The 19,488-nt window shown below is 58.4% G+C and overlaps 1 protein-coding gene across 4 annotated transcripts; it reads right to left on the bottom strand.

Moving 5' to 3' along the window:
* Positions 1-1,480: 1,480 nt before the first annotated feature.
* On the bottom strand, positions 1,481-15,769 carry TSPAN32 (tetraspanin 32). Of its 4 annotated transcripts, XM_053562563.1 has the most exons (9): positions 15,618-15,769; positions 15,043-15,157; positions 14,216-14,313; positions 9,986-10,060; positions 5,963-6,064; positions 5,250-5,336; positions 3,949-4,032; positions 3,671-3,762; positions 1,481-3,254 (listed from the first exon to the last, which is right to left on the bottom strand). In XM_053562563.1, the coding sequence occupies exons 1-9, from the start codon at positions 15,681-15,683 to the stop codon at positions 3,119-3,121; spliced, it is 855 nt and encodes a 284-aa protein (XP_053418538.1). In that variant the 5' UTR covers positions 15,684-15,769; the 3' UTR covers positions 1,481-3,118. The 4 variants fall into 4 exon arrangements, with proteins under 4 accessions (XP_053418538.1, XP_053418537.1, XP_053418536.1 ...); XM_053562562.1 differs by lacking the exon at positions 3,671-3,762 and having other exon boundaries at positions 5,250-5,625; XM_053562561.1 differs by lacking the exons at positions 1,481-3,254; positions 3,671-3,762 and having other exon boundaries at positions 3,816-4,032; positions 5,250-5,625.
* Positions 15,770-19,488: the final 3,719 nt, after the last annotated feature.

Raw genomic sequence — 19,488 nt, 5'->3', positions numbered from 1 at the left:
ACTTCTTGGAGGAAACCTGGGCTGGTTTGGGGTGTGCGCCTCAATGTGTGCCCAGGTGCCCAACAAGCTGCCAGCTTTGACCAGGTACAGAGCAGAGGTGCCCCAGGGTGCTGGCTGTGCTGTGGGCAGGCTGAGCCACTTGGCTGTTGTGACCCAGGGCCTCAATGGTCCTAACAGTGTCTTGAACAAGCCAGGTGCCCATGGAGCCTAAGTCTTAGCCATGATGGGATGTCACAGCGCCACTTGAGTGTGGGAGCATAGCCAGACCCTCCCTGATGAGAAGACACAGAGCTGGGCTTCTCCCACTCCCACCCCCCACCCCCGCCGCCGGCCAGCTGGAGACTGAGCCTGTCTGTAGGCACCAGGTGTGGCCCGAGCCAGTCGTTACTCTTCTGCTGGGGCCTGCAGCTGGGCAAGCCAGGTGCTCTCTGTGGCCAAGCCAGGCTGGGTATTGGACTTTGGTGAGGCCCTTGGAGCCCCCTGGCAGGTGGGCAGCCTCCTCCCAGGGACTTGGTAGTGCCCAGTGGCAGAGATGGGGCATCATGGGGAGCTGCCCGTAGGCCCCCACACATGGACTTGGTCTTATGAACCCCACCTGGACACCCCAGCTGGATGCCTGATTGTCAGCAGCATTTTGGGTATCCCACATTGTCCATGCTGGTCATAGCTGGCTTGGACGCCTCCTCCGTGGGCAGAGGAGCTCTTTCCTCACCACGCTTGGCTCCTGTCATTGGATTTGCTTCTGCCGCGGGAAGCACTCCTGCCGACATAGCTCCTTCCACACAAAGCCCCCAATTCTGTTTCTGACCAAGGGACTGACTTTACAGACAAAGGGATGATGCTGTGGGCTTCTCTGGGGTCTCCCTGGAGCCTGTTTCTCCAAAGGAGCAGCCCCTGTGGCTTCCCGGCACCCTCTGGGATGCTGGAAAGCACCAGCATGTGGTGGCGTCGTGCCTCATGAATGTCCCCAAACCAGGATGTGCCGGTTGAGGGGGGGGGGGGTCCATGGGGTAGAAGTGAGGGTGACACCTCTCATGGCAGCTGCCACGAGCTCTTCCCAGGAGCCCTGCCCTGTCGCTTCTATAGCAGTGAAGAAAGGGACCCTCTCTCTAAGTTGGATGCTATGGGTGCCACTGGCTCTTCTGCCATCAAGGAGGCTATGGTGGCAGCAGGTAATCCTGAAAGAGGAAACGTGGCCTACTCTGTGTGGCCAGGGACTTTCCTCTTCCTCCCACAGCTCAGGGGCAGGCTGAGAACAAACACCCTGAACACACACCATGATCGCAGCTGTGAACACACACCATGAACGTAGCCGTCAGTACACACCATGATCGCAGCTGTGAGCACAGTCATTAACACGTGCTGGGAAGGCACACTGGGGAGCACAGCCATGTTCTCACACCCAGCCCCCGAAGTGAGTGGGGGTGGCTTCTGCTGGGCCTTCCTTTCTTGTGGTCTCGTGTGGCCTGGCGCAGGATTTAACGAGCCTTCTTTTTCCTTCCTCTCTCCCCTGAAACTGTGCTTTGTCTAGTGTTTATTTCACAGGTTGAAGAACAGTGAGATTCCCCACAGGGGGGACACCCATACCCAGAGACCCTGCACTGACACCAGGCGTGGAACCCACGAGGACTTGGGGGTGTCCTTGTTTGGGGACCAGGCCCACGTGCCTGCACTTGTCTGAGTGCTGTGTTAGGTGGGGAACTCTTGTTTTGGGACGCGTGTGCAGGAAGAAGAGTGTGGGGATAGAAAGACAAGGCAGGCTGCTCTCTGGATTTGGGCCGCCCTCCCTCTGTGGAGGTGAGAAGGGCCTTGACACACACACCTTTGCTTTTCAGCCTCATTGAGTCCCCAGTCTGGGCAGGGTCAACCTGGTGTCCACTCGGAACTTAGGGTTTTGAACCAATCATGTGGACGTCTCCTGACAGAGCCAGTTCACCGTCAGGAGGTTTGAGTGTCCAGTGGCAGATGTTCTAAAATACTCCCCTCTCCCCTCAGATGTCCTGTCTTAGTCCCCGGACCACGTGACTGTGAGAGTTTGGTCAGTGTGGGAAGACTCCCCTTTCAGAAACCCTGGCACTGGCCGCCACACCGATGGACTTTGAGGATGTCACACCAAGTGACAAGCCAGACACAGAAGGAGAAACTCTGTGTGACTCCGTTTATCAGGCATCCCCAAAGTCCAGTCCACAGAGACAGAGAGTAGATGGGAAGCCCAGGGGCTAGGAGGCTGGGGAGCTGGTGTTTGATGGGGACAAAGCTTCAGTTCAGGGATGTTAGAAAGTTCTGGAGATGGAGGGTAGAGATGGCCACGCAGCTCTGCAAATGCTCTCAATGCTGCTGAGCTGTGCACTCAAAAATGGCGGAGATGACCTGGCGTGGTGGCTCACGCCTGTAATCCCAGCACTCTGGGAGGCCGAGGTGGCTGGATACCTTGAGCTCATAAATTCGAGACCAGCCTGATCAAAAGTAAGACCCCCGTCTCTCCTAAAAATAGAAAAACTGAGACGAGAAGATTGCTTGAGCCCAAGAGTTGGAGGTTGCTGTGTGAGCTATGACACCACGGCACTCTACCCAGGGTGACAGCTTGAGACTCTGTCTCAAAAAAAAAAAAAAAAAGGAATGGCAGAGATGGCAAATTTACGTTATGTGCATTTCACCACAATTCAAACAAAACTCCAGATGGGCAGTTTGGAGGGGGGCGCCCACCTAGTCACATGCACCTCCCAGCTGGAAGGAGGAGGCATCAGTCAGTGAGAGAGAGACTTGACGCTCCAAGGCTGGCCTGGGGAAGCAGAGGCCCAGGATCAAGGGCTTGGGGACCTCTGTCCCCACCACAGGCCTGAAAACCTTGGGGCAGGAGCACAGTCCCCCACGCACCAGCTGAGGCCTCCTCGGCTGGACCTGCAGAGCTGGGAGTGTGTGTGTGCTGTGTGGCCCAGGTCCCTGAGTCACCGCTGCACAGGCAGCATAGCCGGTGTCCCAGCTGCTCTCATCACTCCCGTCCTCTGTCTGTTCATCCGACAACCTTCCCTCCCCAGCCGTCAGCTCGGCCAGGATGTCTTCGCCACCGTGGAGAGGTGCAGGATGGGGACGCAGCAGCGTATCAGTTGTCCTGGAGTCACCGAGACCCCTCTGAGTGTCCACTTAGACCCCAGTGGTCACCAACAGCGTCTGCTCCAGAGGGAAGTCGAGGTGCGCATCCACCCTGGGAGCATCTGAAGAGGCTGGGCTCCTGGGGCTGCCGGTTACGTGCCCTGAGAAGCAGAGGAGAGTACGAGTCTGCTCCAGAACATTCTAGAGGATTCCAGATGACCAGGGCAGAGCAAGTGCTGGGGTGGATGGAGAGGGCAGGCAGGGGGGCCTGGGCGCTGTGGGGGCAGGAGGAACTTTCTGGCTGCGGGTCTGGGTCCTCTCTGTACCCTGTGTAGGGGGAGCCCTGGAGTCCCCAAGGTTGGGGATGTCCAGAAGCATCCCCGCTCCCTGCTGGTATCAGTGCGGGTATGTTTGTGAGGCCAGGTCTTGGTGGGGTAGGGGGAGCAAGCAGGGAGTGAACAGAGGTCCAGCGTGTGCTGTGGAGTGGGGTGTACCCCCAGCCTCCTGCAGAGTGCATCCTCCAGAGCACCCACCAGCAGGGCCCCAGGGAGAGGATGGATATGGGCAGGATGCCTACTGTGTGGCCAGGGCGTATTTGCCTCTGCGGTCCAGGCTATGGCCAGAGCGGAAGGCGAAGCAGAGGAAGGCGCTGAGGAGCGTGGCGTACACCTGCGGGGGGGGTGGGTGGGGAGGGGGTGAAATGCCAGGTGTCTGCTCTGCAGCCTCAGGACAGGGTACCACCAGGTGTCCAGGGACACCAGGAACCAGCTGTGTCCAGGGTCCTAAACCCGGCCTGGGTGGTAACAGGGCTCCCACCCTCCCCTCCCTCTGTGTGTGGGCTGGTTGGGTGGGTACCATGAGGGCCAGGCCGATGCCACTCAGGGTGGAGAGGACGTGCTGGTGCGGCCTCAGGAGGCTCTGGATGCTCTGCAGGCAGTCCTGGGAGAGGTGGCAGGCTTGGCACATGCCCTGACCAGCCCTCCCAACCTGGGCCAGTGGGGCCAAGGCCAGGGCAGAGGGAAGATGGGTTGCAGCACTTTCCCAGGCCACCCCAGGGCTCAGGAGAAAAGACAGAACCAAGTGGGACAAGGCTTGTCTCTGTGGGGATCTAGGGGCACTTCTTTGGGGTCTAGCCAGGGCTTCCCTCCCAGCAGCCCTGAGCTCTGGTGTTGGGGCACTGGGGCACTTGTCTGGCTTCTGCAGGGAGGGCAGGATCTGACTCATTCTGGGTGTCCCAGGGTCCAGGGTCAGGTGCAGCACCTCAGGGCCCAGAGGGTGCTGGCTAACAGGGAGCACAAGTGGAAGGCTGTGGGGGTCTCCGCACTGTTCAGGCTCCCTTGCTACCCCCCAAGCATCCGCAGCATTATTCTCTCCAGAAAAAAGTAGGTGATGGCTGTCTCTGAACCGTTCAGATGGTGACCAGGTTTGGGGCCAGGCCTTCCGCCTCCTGCCTGGCTTCTCAGGGGTGAGAGGCAGACCCATGGTCCTGTTTGCAGTTGGGAACTTAAAGACTCTCCTTGTGTGAGTCAGGCGTTCCTAACTCTCAGCCCTGCCCCGGGTGCTGCTGGCCCTTCTTTGTCCTTTCCCTTTGCTGCTGGCCCTTCTGGCCCTTCTGGCCCTCCTGGCCGCTGAGCCAGCTCCTCCCCCTGCAGGCCTGAGCCATTTGCCGTGCCTTGGAGGAGTGCCAGGCCTTTCATTGCAAGATGGGGTGGGTTTGTTTCCAGGACAGCAGGCAAGGGAGGGGTGGCCCAGGGAAGGGAGGAAGGGCTTCTCGAAGCCTCCAGCCTGGCAGGCGGGGCCCCAGCCTCAGTTCAGGGCACTGCCTCCTCCCCTAGACTGAGCTGACCACCCTCACTTTGGGGGCCCTTGCCACTGACATCTTATCCGGGCATTTCCAGAGGCTTCCATGGGCTGGGTCTCCCTGGCCTTGGGAAGCCCCCTTCGGGGTGATGTGTGAGGGGTGAGTGGAGCACAGGGCCTGCGTCCAGTGTGGCCGCCCTATAGCTCCCTGTACACAAAGCCTTCTCGGTCGCCTCCAATCACACCGGAACCTTTCCTGAGTCCTTCAGCAGGCAGATCCCGAGGGTCCAGGGGAAGCCAAGGGCTGGGAGGGTGTCCCTGCATCTCAGGTGGCCTGGCTGTCAGCCCCGCCTCACCTCTCTTGCTGCCTCCTCTCCCTGGCACAGACTGGCTTCCACGTCCCCAAGATGGCCGAAAGGAGACCTCTTCCCACAGCACAGAAACTACAAGAGCAGACAAGTGGGACCCCCCATTTGACCTGGAGACCACAGGAAGCAGATGGAACCCACGGGGAAACAGGGACCACAAGGACAAAGGGCCTAGGTAGGGGCCGGGGCTGGGGCCCAAGGTACAGCCATTGTTCCTGAGGGAGCACCAGCCACTGGGCATCGGGGCCCTGGCAAGAGGCCTTCCTGAGGCCAATAGTCCACTCCTGGGGTCCCCTGTGAAGCCACACTGACTGCCTGCTGGCTGGAGGGCCTGGCTGGCTTCTGGGCACTGGTGGTCCCTGGCCTGTTGGGAAGGGTGCGTGCTTATTTTAATGCCATCGTGGTTTAGCATCCTTCATGGTTTCTGAAGGGGCTCTGCCTTTTCCCTTTGCACTGGACCCTGAGGAAATAGCAGCTGACCCACTGGGGCAGAGGAAGAAGGATGTGTCCTACACTGAGGCAGCGGGGCTGAGTCCTGAGACAACCTGATGGTGTGTGCTCACTGTCCCCACTGTCAGGAGGCTGAGGCAGGAGATGGCCAGAGCCACTCACTCTGGGGCCATCCTGTGCCCATTCTCTATGTTCAGTCCCCACAGCAAAGCTGACTGCCCTTGAGGGGAAGGCTGGCCCCCGACACTCACCGTATCCTGGATGGCCGCTAGCTCCTGCTGCCAGACAAGAGACGCAGTCTTCACTGCCTGTTCATACACCAGGTCATAGGTGTCCAAAGCAGCATCCTCCACCTGCACCAGGAACAGCACAGGGAGCCCAGCCCTGGTGGGAGGCCCGGGGAGACCCCACGATGGGGATCTGGAGGGCAGTGGGCCCCTGTGTTGAGCGTGTTCCCGTGTCCCCCATACCAAGTGGAGCCCCTGAGAGTGAACCCTGGCCCCTGGGCAGCAGCCACACTCCTGGGCTTCAACTGTGGGGCTTCTGCCCTGCCATAGGGGTCACTGTGGCCTCCTGCTTCCCCGGGGCTCCTGGGGGATGAGGCAGAGACTAAGCCTCATTGTCACATGCTGTGGTCTTGTGGAGTGTGGAGGGGTCACCCTGCTGTTGACCCGGAAATGGGTGATGGGCTGGGCCAGTGGGAGAGACCTCAGGAGAGGCCCAGGGCCAGGGCTTCAGTGCCCCCAAAGCTGGGAGGGAGGTTCTATGTCTTTTCCTAGAGTAAATAGCTGTATCCCCAGAGGCCCCAGGCAGCTAAACCCTGGGTAAGGCCCTTGACCAGGGACACCTGGGTACCTAGGGTCAGATCTAGGCAGATGGAGCCTGCCAGACTCTGCCTTCACACCACACCCCAGCCCTCCCCAGACTGCATGTCACTGCCTGCAAGCACCCCTCCTGGGCCTTTGCTCCTGCTGTCCCCACCAAAATGTCCACCTCTTTGCCAAGTTATTCCTTAGAGACAAGGAAGGAAAGAGACTGACCTCCACCTGGAAGGCTTCCCTGACTGCCCCAGGAATTGCTGGTCTTCTCGCATAGGGAGCCCCCAGGAGGTGCCTCCCTCCTGCCCAGAGGTCCTGCATCCTTCAAACCATGCTGACAGCCAGGACACACTGAGGGGATGTCCCACAGATCTGCATGGGAGAGCCACGCCTGCTCTGCCCACTCATGCCTGCCCTCCAGAAAGGGCTGCAGGCCTCGGGGCTGGGGCACTGGGAGCTCCTGGCCAGCCTGGCTGTCCGAACAAGTTAGATGGACCTCCTATGCCAAACTTAGCTCCTGGCACTAATTAATCCCTCCCCACTGATGGCTAATAAAAGTTGGACAAGTCTCCACAAGTCAATGCCAACTCAGCCTGCCTTTGTCCTCCCTGACTGACAGGAGGCGGCCAGTGCTCTGGGGTGCAGGCACCAAGCTGGCTGAAGGCACTGTCAGGCTGGGGCCAGGCCCCTCTCAGCCTCAGCTTCTTTGGGGATGAGTCTGGCCTGGCCAAGTGTCCTCATTCTGGGAGATTCTGGGGAGGGCTGGGGGTCTACGGAAACTGACCCAGGTCTGGCCCAGGCCCCCTCCCCTAGCCCAAGGCCTCCAGGCTCCAGGCAAGCTGTCTTGTTACTCAGTGTAGTTACTTAGTACGATGTACTCCTAGTAGCCAAGGGGCCTGTCCTGCTTGGCTGTGCCAAGCTTGCTCCCCACAAAGCCTGGCCTGGAGGGATTTGGGGGCCAGGCTTACAGGTGATGCTTTACCATCTGCCCGTTTCCAGGTTTGGGGGGTGCAAGAGGCTGAGGCTGCGTTTCCTTGAGGACGGCGGGGCAGCCAGATGTTCCCTGTTAGGTGCCCATGCTCTGAGCTTCACCTTCCAGGGCTCCCAAGGGGCCCACAGGGCACACCGCCAAGACCAGGTCGTCAAGGTACCTGCCTGGGCTCAGCTCAGCGTGGCACAGGCTGGCTCTGCACTTTGGGAGGCCTGGGACCTGGCGGGGGCGTGGGGGTGCTTACAGAAGCTGCAGGTGGCCTGTGGTCTACCCCACAGCCGAAAGCCAGCTCTGGCCTGAGCCTGCTTGGTGGCCACAGAGTCCAGACCACAAGGAGCCACAAGGATATAGCACAGCTGACACCTCCCGACACATGGCACTTAATCCAGGCATGAATTATTAAGGGGAGCTGGGCAATCCATTTTCTCGACACTGTCTGATCTGGGGACAGGGGAGTTGTGGCAAAGTGGCTCTCAGACCTCAGGGAGGACGTAATTAATAGCCCTCAGTCTCTGTATTCATCCTGCGGCCGCTGCCTCTGTCTTCCGCTCCTAAGTGGCAGCTGAAAATCCTTGTGAGTAGGGCTCCCTGTGGGTAGGGTGGGCACCTTAGTCTCACCCGGGAGTGTTTGTGACCCTAGGAGTGGCAGGGACAGTCTGGGGATGTGCTGTTTCCTCCCTCTTCCAGCTGCCTGGTGTGTGGTCTTGACCTTGTATGCCAAGATCTCTCGGGGGTCCTCAGCAGAGTGAGGGAAACTGGGGTGAAGAGGCCGCCTCAGCTTCACCAGCACAGGCAGCTCTGACCCCTTGGCCTCTGCTCTCATGGGGCTGCGGCCAGACCTCGCGGTGTTGGGAGCCTGAAACCGGGACATGCCTGGCTCCAGGGACCCTGACTAAGGCCATGAGATGGGGGGATGCACACCCCTGCCCACACGCTGCCACCAAATGCTCTCACAGCCACGCTCATGAGGCTCCACACTAGTCCCCATTAAAGACCGCCAGCTTGGGCAAGGGTGGGGGAGGATGGGACGGCCGCAGGCACAGGTGAGGCAGCTTGTTCCTTCCTTGCAGCCCCCTCAAGCAGCCCCCTTCCTTCTTAAAAGGAAACCTGCTGGGCACAGTGGCTCATGCCTGTAATCCTAGCACTTTGGGAGGCCATGGTAGGTGGATCGCTTGAGCTCAGGAGTTCTAGACCAGCCTGAGCACGAGTGAGATCCCATCTCTAGAAATATATATATGTATCAGTGGTTTACTTCTCTCACACCTGTAATCCTAGCATTCTGGGAGGCTGAAGTTTACTTCTCTCACACCTGTAATCCTAGCATTCTGGTAGCCTGAGCTCACGAGTTCAAGACCAGCCTGAGAAAGAGTGAGACCTCCTCTCTAAAAATAGCTGAGAGTTGTGGTGGGCGCCTATAGTCCCAGCTACTCGGGAGGCTGAGACAAGAGAATTGCTTGAGCCTAAGAGTTTGAGGTTGCTGTGAGCTGTGACGCCACAGCACTCTACCGAGGATGACATAATGAGACTCTGTGTCAAAAAAACAAACAAAAAAAAGAGGAACCCTGGGCCTGGTCTGGGACCTCTTCCCAGGCCCTGACACCCCCTATGAAGAAGAAGGTTGAGTGACTTGTCCCACAGAGGACCCCCGACTTCAAATTCAGAGCCCTTGGCCCTGGCCACCTCCATGCCACCTGGACTTGCGCCTGCATCAGGCCAGGAGTCAAAGCCCACTGGGTGGGCAGATGGAAGCCCCCAGTGCCCACTTGGGGTTGGGCAGAACTTAACTTGGCCTGACCCTTGAAGGCCATTCAGGACTGCTGGGCAGACGAGGGCATGGTGAGGGGTGTGAGGTCTGGGACAGGACCAGAGAAGGGGCCCAGAGGAAGCCGTCCCACTCTCAGCCCCTTCCTTCCCTGACTACAGCTCCAGCCCCCTGGCAGCCCTCTCCCATCCAGAACCTGATTCCTGCTCAGAGTAACATGGGTGTCAGGGCACGGGGAGAGGCCTCAGGCCATCCCTGGGTACCCTGGCAACTGTCTTCACCTTGTCCACCCACACTGCAACCAGACCGAGAATGGGCCAGACAGGAAATGTGAGGCTAAAACACTGAACTGCCCAGCTTGCCCCCTGCGAGACTGCTGGACTAACTTTCAGTGCCACAGGGTGACAAGGGTGGTGTTTTCCCATCTTGTCTCCAGTGCGTGACCCCAAGTGAGGTGGGGTGGGAGGAGCCCTTTGGGGTGGACCTTGAGCAGGGAAGGGAGAAGTGGTGACACTGGGTGCAGTGCAGGTCCCAGAGCTGCTGCCCCTCTCCCACCACCCAGCCCTCTTTGCAGCCCTGGCACCCTCATATCCAGGCAGAGACTCCCACGCTGTGGCCTCCCCACAACATGGAACCGGGAACTGCCCTGTGTCTACTCGCCTGTGTGGGGACGCCCCTGCAGGATGGAGCAGCTGGTGCTCACCTGGGTGGGGTTGCGGGATCTCCAGAAGGCCACCTGTGCCAGGATGCAGAAGCCCAGGGCAAAGCTCAGGAAGCCCTGTGGGCGGAGAAGGCTGGTCACCATGGTCAGCGACAGGACTGCACCCCTGCTCCAGGAAGGGCAGGTCATCCTTGGAGACGGAACCCCTGCCCACTGGGACTGCCTCCTGGAGAGACTCTGACTCAGGGAGGGCCACACAGAGCCTCCCTGGGCCGAAATCCTCCTGGGAGAAGAGACTCCCACACTGTCAAGGTTGGAGAGAGTGGAGGTCGCTGTCTTTGTTTAGTTTTCTGAAGTACCTTGCAGCTAACTCCAACCTGAGGAGGAGTTGTGGGTGAGCTCCCTCCCTTTCTCTCCGCAGCTCTGCCTGTCCTGTGCCCTAGCCGGCTCCTGTCCCCTCTTGCTGACAGCCCTATCCCCACTACTGGAGTCAGGAGTCCTCTGGTGAAGCCCCACGTACTCTGTCCATCCTCTCAAGAAGGGCTCTCCTTACAGAGGCTTGCAAGCATTACGCACCTGTCCCCAACACACTTTTATGGACAGTTACACAGGGTCACCGCAGACTAAGGACCCTGGGGACATCCCCTGCCATAATTACATCTGCTGCCTTTGAGCTGGTGACCCAAGGATCTGGGTCTCTGCTGAGTCTTCTCCTGGAGCTCCAGACAGTCTGGCCACTGACCACAAACTGCACCTGGAAGTCCAGTGGCCCTGGGTGGGTGTCTGCTCCCCAGTCTCTGCTGGCTGCCCCACTCCCTGCCAGCTCTATCATGGCTGCAGCTCCAGGCGTGTCACCCCACACACCGACACGTGTCCCCTGGCCTGTCCATAGACTAGGGCATGGTATGGCCATGTGAGCTCTCCTAACCCAGGCACCTCACTTAGGGTGACACCCAGGAGAATAGATAACCAAGGGAATAGAGGGTGGTGCCTGTGGATGCAGAGGAACAACAGGCACTGGCCAGGGCGGGCTGGGACAAAGGAACAGATCTTGTGGGGGAAGCTGAGCAAGAGGTGTGTGGAAAGAGCCAGGTCCCTCCACCAGCCCCCAGCTCTGGGGCACCTACCACGTCCCAGCCCTTCCACCTACAGAGGCTGTAGGGCCTGTTTGGGGGATGCCTTGGGGACGCCTCCTCCTCTCCTTTTTCCCTCCTCTTCATCTTCTCCGAAACTCCCTCCTCCTCTCCCTCCTCTTCTGTTTTCTCCTTCTGCTCCCTCCTTTCCCTCCTCCTCCTTCCCCTGCACTGTCTCCTCCTCCTCCTCCCTTCCTCCTCCCACCTCTCACCACCCTCCCCTCCTCCTCTCCTTCCTCCTCTCCACCCTCCTCCTCCCTCTCCTCACTGCCTGAGGGCCGCCTTCCCCATCTGGAAGCCATCGCTCAACACTGCCTCCCAGGCTTGAGGCCCCGAGCCAGCTCAGGAGACCAGCATTTTCCAGAAACCATTTTATTCCTTAGGAGGAAAAAAAACATTGGCTGCCTGCTCCACCACCTCACCCTGCAGAGAGGGTCCGGGGTGGGCAGGGGACAGGCCCACCCAGGCCTCCCCAAGGTCTCCACTGTCAGAGGGTTTTCTCCTTATTCTAAATGGAAATAAGTGAAGAGATGAGACGCAAACAAATCTCAAGGCCCAGCAAGCTCCTTCGTTTCCTGTGCGAGAGGCCAGCTGGGGAGAGGCCGGGGAGGGCAGGAAGTGGGGGCAGGCGGGGCGGCAAGAGGGATGGTGGGCACTGGCACGTGGGAAGCCATCTTTCCACTCCTTGCTCCCCAGTGCCTGCCCCGTGTGCGCACGCTCATGAACACATGGACAGGCCAGACCCCATGCAGAAGCCACTGCAGCACCAAAACATAGGCACACACGCATGTATGCACACGGGCACCCTGTGTTCACAAACACAGACACACACGTGTTCACACACGCACACTGGGTAGCAGACACAGGCACACACGCATGTACACACACGGGCACCCTGTGTAGCAGACACAGACACACACTCCTGTGCACACAGGCACCCTGTGTTCACAGACACAGACACACACGTGTTCACACATGCACACTGTGTAGCAGACATAGGCACACATGCATGTACACACGGGCACCCTGTGTAGCAGACACAGACACACACGCATGTGCACACGGGCACCCTGTGTTCACAGACACAGACACACACATGTGTTCACACACACAGTGTAGCAGACACAGGCACACACGCATGTGCACACAGGTACCCTGTGTTCACAGACACTGACACACACATGTGTTCACACAACACTGTATAGCAGACACAGGCACACACGCGTGTGCACACGGATACCCTGTGTTCACAAACACAGACACACACATGTGTTCACACACACTGTGTAGCCGACACAGGCACACACACGTGTGCACACAGGCACATTAAGCTCAGAGACAAGCACACATGTGTGGATACGCACAGACACCCTGTGCTCTCAGCTCAGCGGAGCAGGCCTCTCGGGTGGAGTCTCAGGTGCTGGAGTCCACCCAGCTGTGACCGGAGTGCCCTCAGGAACCCACCCCTATGAGGTCTGGCTGGGGGCTCCCAGGAGGTTCCACAAACCAACCCACATAACAGTCACCCTGATCCTTGCGGCTAGCTGGGGACACAGACTCAGGCCCACTTTGGCCACAAATCAGGGATCTGAGCTGGCCTGTGCACAGGGCAGGGCGGGCTGAGACAGGGACCTGAGACTGGCCCCACCAGCCCCTGCTCCCGCCTCCATGGCCTGGAGCCCAGCGCCACAGCGGCCTCTGGTGGCCGGCGCTGCAGTCCCAGGCCCAGTTCTCTGTAGGCCGCTGGCCCTACAGCCCCTGCTGCCCTACTGCCAGCCTAGTCTTAGGTCCATTCCATCCAGGTGTCCTTTCCCAGGCCACACGCACCCCTGGGGTACAGTCTACATGCTCTGTCATCTCCCAGTGGGGCCTCCTACCTGACTCTGAAGCCAGACTGCACAGGCCTGGGATTTTGTGCCCACCCAGCCCAGCGCTGCCCTGCCCATGTCCCCCTGGTGTAGGAGTCCTGGTCAGCACTGGAGCTGCTGCACCCTTCTCTGCTCCCTTGAGGCTTCCCAGGGATGACTGGACTCAGCAGCAGCCCTAGGATGTGACTCTGTCCCTATCCTTGGAGATGTTTAAAAACGAGGACACAGGGGTTCAGGGGACGCAGGTATGCAGGGGACACAGGGACACAGGGATGGAGGGGACACAGGGACACAGAGATGGAGGGACACAGGGATAGAGGGGACACAAGGACACAGGGATGGAGGGGACCCAGGGGTAGAGGGGACACGGGGGTAGAAGGGGCACAGGGACACAGGGATAGAGGGGACACAGAGGTGGAAGGGACACAGGGACACAGGGATGGAGGAGACACTGGGGTAGAGGGGACACAGGGGTGGAGGGGACATAGGGGTGGAGGGGACACAGGTGTAGAGGGGATGCAGGGGACAGGGGTGGAGGGGACAAAGGGGGTGGAGAGGACACAGGCATGGGGGACACAGGGTGGAGGGGACATGGGATGGAGGGGACACAGAGGATACAGGGATTCAGGGGCATGTAGGGGATACAGGGAGAAGGTCTCCATTTACAGAGGATTGGAGGCAAGAGAGGGGATCTCATAGCTGGAAAGGATGGTGGGAGGCTGAGGGTCAGGAGGAAGTTCAGGAGGTGGCCTACTCAGGGTAGAGGGCAGGGGCTGGTCAGAGGGGCTGTGGGGGGCAGGCCTGTGGGGTCTATGTGGCCAAGGAGGGCTGGCAGGAGCCGAGATGGAGCCCAGGTGGACGGTTGGTATATGGGCCATGAGGGCCACTTCCCTGGGACTGAGGTCCAGGAGCCTGTGGGACCTTGTAGCAGGGGAGGCCATGTGGAGCTTAGGAGGGAGCCAGGCTGGGGAGTTTGGTAAAGGGGCTTTCTCTCGTCTGGGTTGGTGTCACCACAGTCCACTGAGGCCCCATCCCAGACCCTCCCAGGGCTTGGAAGTGGCTTCCAGAGTTGGGAGGGCAGCTCTCCGTCTCAGGACTCATGGAAAGCCCTGTGGGTGAGTGGATGTTGCAGTGAGGTAGGGCCAGGGGGTGGGCCCAGGATGGCCACATCCTTAGGCCTGTGTTTCTGTCTGGGCACTTCAGGGGTGGTGTCATACAGGCTCCCAGCCCTGCTGGGACTCCATTCCTTCCTGGGGGTACAGAGGACTCACCCCGGCCATGAGGCCCTGGGCCTCTCTCACAGTGGCTGCAGCACTCAGGGTGGCCCCCAGGGTCAGGAGGCCTGCCAGGCTCATTCCTGTGTAGAAGGCTGTCAGGAAGGAGAGGAGGAGGGTTGCAGCATCCTTGACAGAGTCTGCCCCACTTGGGCATTACAAGTGGCCCTGGGCTTCTGCGAGAGTCTAAATTGGCCACTTTCCCCGTCAGGCACAGAGTGCCCCCAACCTCCTTCCTATGCTCCTTCCTCACTGCCTTCCCTGCCACCAGGGCTATCTTTGAAGCCACAGGCCCCATTCTCTAGTGACAAATGGCCTGTAGGGCTGTAATCTTATCAGTCCAGACCAGCGTGGGATTGGGGAGAATTGGGGAAAAAGAGTCGGTCCTAAGGCAGCAGGGTTCCTAGGGGCTGGGTCCACCAGTCCGACTCTGAGCCAAAACTTCCCCACCCCCAGCCCCTAGGCCTCCCTGAGCTCCTGCCTGAGGCTCCAGCAGGTCCTCTGGCTCCAATACCCCTTCTTTGCTCTTGCTGAGTGACCCCAGCAGGCCTGGCCCTCCCTCAGCACCTCCATCCTCTCTGAGAGTTCAGCAGCCCTTTTCATAGACCCCTTGCTTGGGACTGCTGACCCCACCAGACACAACCTCACTGTCCCCACAGCTCCGTGGGGCAGAGGTCCAAGGCAGGAGCACCAAGCAGGTCCCCCAGATTCTGCCCCATGGAACCAGGATCCCTTGGCAGCCCTTCCCGGTCCCCACCACCCTTGGTTCCTGCAGACCGCGCCCCACCAGGCCCTCCCCAGCACTGCGCCAGGACATCACTTACCCCAGCAATGTGTGGCCTTGTATGGGTTACTCTCCAGGGAGGTGAAGCTGATGACAGTGGAGTGGGCCCCGAAGTATGTGAGAACCGCCATGGTGGCCACAGAGAGACCCAGCAGCTGTGGATGAGACAGACTCAGGGGGACGCAGGCTGACGTGGGCCCTAGACACCCCCCCACTCCCCACGCACAAACATGCACAGACTCATGGACGAGCACACAGTCACACATTCATTGCTATTTGTCCCCAGCCTGTGACAGCACCCTCCAGGCCAGGAAGAGGGGCCCCAGAGCTCCGCGGACAGTGCCTTCCACCCCAGCTCACCAGCCAGCGAAGCCCTGGCCTAGCTCAGCCTCCTCCAGGCCCTGTGCTGATCGTGGGAGGACAGATGCTGCCTATAGGGCCATTCTGTCCAAACGGCCACTGCCTGCACCAGGGACCCTGGGCGTGTGTCTGCTGGAGCAGGATGGGGACGGTGAGGCTGGTATGCATGTAAGGAGGAGTGACCACAGTGCTGGTGGCCTGGAGACAACCCTCCCCCCAAGCCCGCCCCCCTGCCCTGCCCAACCCACTCATTACCAAGACAAAAACACTTGTGACCAGCATCTGGCATTTGGCAGCCCTGACTCGACTTCGAGGCCCCATGGTGGAGCCTCTCCCCTCTTCTCCCCTTCCCTCCTCTCCTCTGCTTCTGTGGTTTCCAGTGGGCAGGGTCCTCAGACCACAGCTGCCCGCCCAGGAGGCTGCATCCGCCCTTGGGGCTCTTTGTCAACGTGCCCTGGAACCCAGCCGTGCCCCGGAAATGGGCTGAGCAGGAAGGGGAGGGGTGGTGAGGCTGGCCCCACCAGCCCTGCTGCCCAGCCTGGCCTAAGACACCAGGGCATTTGTTGACATCTGGGGCCTGTGCCTGGAGGGCCTGGTTCTTGGTGCTGGGATGGGGGGAGTCATGGCGGTGGTGGGTGTGTGTGTGGGAGGAGACAGCACCTGGGCCGGGATGAGCTCCCTGTCGTGAGGTGTGCAAGTGGAGCGCAATCCTTGGGGGCATTTGGGAGATGGGGTCTGATCCCAAGATCACTTGCAGATGTTATGAAACGCCACTTGGAGTGTTCTGTGACAACAAATTTTTGAAAAAAATCATTTGATTTTTAATGCCTTTGCAGCACAAATGGGTGATATAGAGCCATCCTAGGACACAGAGAGGACTCAGGCCTCACTGACCCCCACGTGGGGCCTCTGTGGGAGGCTTCATTAAAACATGTATCTGTAATTATACAAAATGATGCAACCATGGGTAGGGGCAGGGTCTACATGGGCCTTTGCGGGTGTGTGAGCTGCACAGTCAGGTCAAACGGGGCCATAACCCACCACTGAATACGCCTTGAGAAGCCAGAGCCAGCATAGGTAAGGGTTGGATGTGTCAGTCAGAGGGTAGTTTCTGGGCCGTTCACGGAGACTCTCTTCCCACCCCATAAGTGTGGGCTGCCTATGTGACTTTCTCCTGGATGCAGTATGGACAGGACAGTCTTCACAGTGGGGGAGCCAAGGGCAGCCCCAGCCCTCAGGCAGCGGGCAGCATGAGCCTGGATCTGCTGGTCCCTCCCTGACCCTGACCCTGGTGTAACCATGAAGAAAAACGCCCAATCCTCAGGGACAGGGAGAGCTTTGTCCACTGGCCAGGAGGTCCCAAGGTGTGGGGAGAGTAGTGGCCTTGGGGCTGGCTGCGGAGCCCTGGCCCTGGGTGCCCCTCTGTGATGCCCCTGACATGCCTGGCCCCGGGTCCCGAAGGCTCCCTCTCCCATCCTTCTTTTCTTTTTTTTTCTTTTATTAAGTCATATACACATAGATCATAAATACATTTATGCATTTGTGGGGTACAATGTGTTGATTTTTTTAAATACAATTTGGAGTGCTTACATCAAACTAATGAATATAGCTTTCACCTCATTTACTTGATTATTGTGTTAAGACTTTTGTGTTCTATACTTGATAGATATGACTTGTACTCTTGCAATATGCTCCATAGGTGTGGTCCCACCGTTTACCCTCCCTCTACCAAGCCTCCCCCCTCCATTTCTCTCCTTCATCCTGGGCTATAGTTGTGATCTATCTTTCATAAGAAAATGTGAGTAAATATAAATTATTTTCATAAAAGTACTGAGTACATTGGATACTTTTTCTTCCATTCTTGAGATACTTTACTAAGAAGAACATGTTCCAGCTCCATCCATGTAAACATAAAAGAGGTAAAATCTCCATCTTTTTTAAGGCTACATAGTATTCCATGGTATACATAAACCACAATTTATTAATCCATTCATGAGTCGACTGGGCACTTGAGCTTCTTCCATGACTTGCAATTATGGATTGAGCTGCAATGAATAATATGGGGCAAATATCTTTGTTGCAAAGTGGCTTTTGGTCTTTTGGATATACTCCTAGTAGAGGAATTGCAGGATCAAAAGGCAGCTCTATTTTTAGATCCCTGAGTTTTCTCCAAACTTCTTTCCAAAAGGAACGTATTAGCTTGCATTCCCACCAGCAGTGCAGAAGTGTTCCCTTTCCTCCATATCCACACCAACATCTGTAGTTTTGAGATTTTAAGTAAAGCAAGTAGACAGCCTTCAGAATGGGAGAGGATATTTGCAGGTTATGCTTCTGACAAAGGTCTGATAACCAGAATCCACAGAGAACTCAACCTTATTAATAAGAAAAGAACAAGTGATCCCATTTCATTGTGGGCAAGAGACTTGAATAGAAGCTTCTCTGAAGACAGGCGCATGGTCTATAGACACATGAAAAGATGCTCATCATCTTTAATCATCAGAGAAATGCAAATCAAAGCCACTTTGAGATATCATCTAACTCCAGTTAGAGTAGCCCACATAACAAAATCCCACCCTCTTGTATTTGCCCTTCTCCACTTGCTCCTATGTGCCTGCAGGCTTAGTGCACCAGGCAGCCGCCTCCAGTGCTCTGGGTAGGGGGGACTATGCTTCCCCTGGGCCAGGAGGTGAGACTTAGCTTCCTCTGGGTCAGGAGGTGGCAACCTCCACCATCCCTACAGCATCCTCAGGGAGGCCCCAGAGCCAGCCTCTGGCCCTGCCCCCACCCAAGGGCCTGATACTCACGAACTCCCCACCTCCCAGCCTGTGTCACCCACCTGGAGGCCTCAGCAGGCCTGTCAGGGTCTCCTAGGAACCTGCATTTGGCTCCTGGGCGGCTGTCTGTCCTTTGTCCTGACCTGGAATTGTCTCCCTGACACACACATCCGGAGCCTCACAGCCCCTTTTGAATTGGGGGCAGGAAAGTGGACCCCTTCCTGATCACTGCATGTCTGGGTCAGCTAGGAAACCCCAAAGGGACGCTGAAACAGCCCAACCTGGAGCCCAGCATCCTCCTTCCCCTCACCTGCCCACCCTGGCCCATCCTCTGAGCAGCTGCACTCTCCCTGAGCTGGGATCTCAGGCTCTGAGCACCTTGTCCCCTGCCCCTCCTGGGTGCTGGGTGCCCTGCCCTCCCCTGTCCCTCCTGGGCACCCTGCCCCCCCCCGCGCCCCTGCTGGGTGCCTCCCTTCCCCTGCCCCTCCTGGGCACCCTTCCCTCCCCTGTCCCTCCCGGGCACCCTGCCCTCCCCTGCCCCTCCTGGGCACCCTGTTGTCCCGTGCCCCTCTGGGTGCCCAGGCCTTCCTGAGGTGGAGCATGTGGACCCAGGGCCACCGTACCTGCCCTGCACACACACAGAGGCCTCCCCAGAGGGCTCGGGATACATGCATCTGCATCCTGATGCTGGGGACAAATAACCTTGCTCTGCTACTCCGTTAGTGTGTTGGGCCCTGGTGCCATGGAGCTCACCACCCTGCCTGGGCCTCAGGGAAGGTACAAGGGGCAGAGAAAGGCAGAGGAAGGCCCAAGTGCTAGGTGACCGAGCTAGATGTCTTCAGAGTGACCCTTGGGGTGGGGATCCCCAAACTTACTCAGAACTTCCCTATTTGGCCCTTGATGAAGAGGCTGCCTCTATCACTGCCAGCCTCACACCTGCTGTGCTTCCAGAGCCTGGGAAGCTTGGGTAGATGCTGGTCCTGTTAGCCCAGACCCTGAGGCACAAAGCTCAGTGTAGGCCCAGCATCCTCCTTACCATGGGACAGGTGCAGGGACTTTTAGAGGGGCACTGGTTGAGGGGGGTCTTTACAAGGACTGCCAGCAGATGGGGTGAGAGAAGGCTGCAGGATGTGGATGTGTGTCAGCACCTGCTATGAACCAAACTGTCCCCTCCAAATTCACAGGTTGAGGCCATACCTCCCTGTGTGACAATGTGAGGAAGTGGGCCTGCGGGAGGTGATTAGGGTCAGATGAGGCCACATGGGAGGGGCCCTGGTCCAATGAGATTAGTGGCCTCTAAGAAGAAACAGCAGAGAGTGTGTTGATGTGCTCCCCTCCCTGTCTTTCCCTCT

Source organism: Nycticebus coucang, chromosome 14 (genome assembly GCF_027406575.1).
Source record: "Nycticebus coucang isolate mNycCou1 chromosome 14, mNycCou1.pri, whole genome shotgun sequence".
Classification (NCBI taxonomy): domain Eukaryota; kingdom Metazoa; phylum Chordata; class Mammalia; order Primates; family Lorisidae; genus Nycticebus; species Nycticebus coucang.
This window is presented reverse-complemented; position numbering and strand designations above follow the sequence as displayed.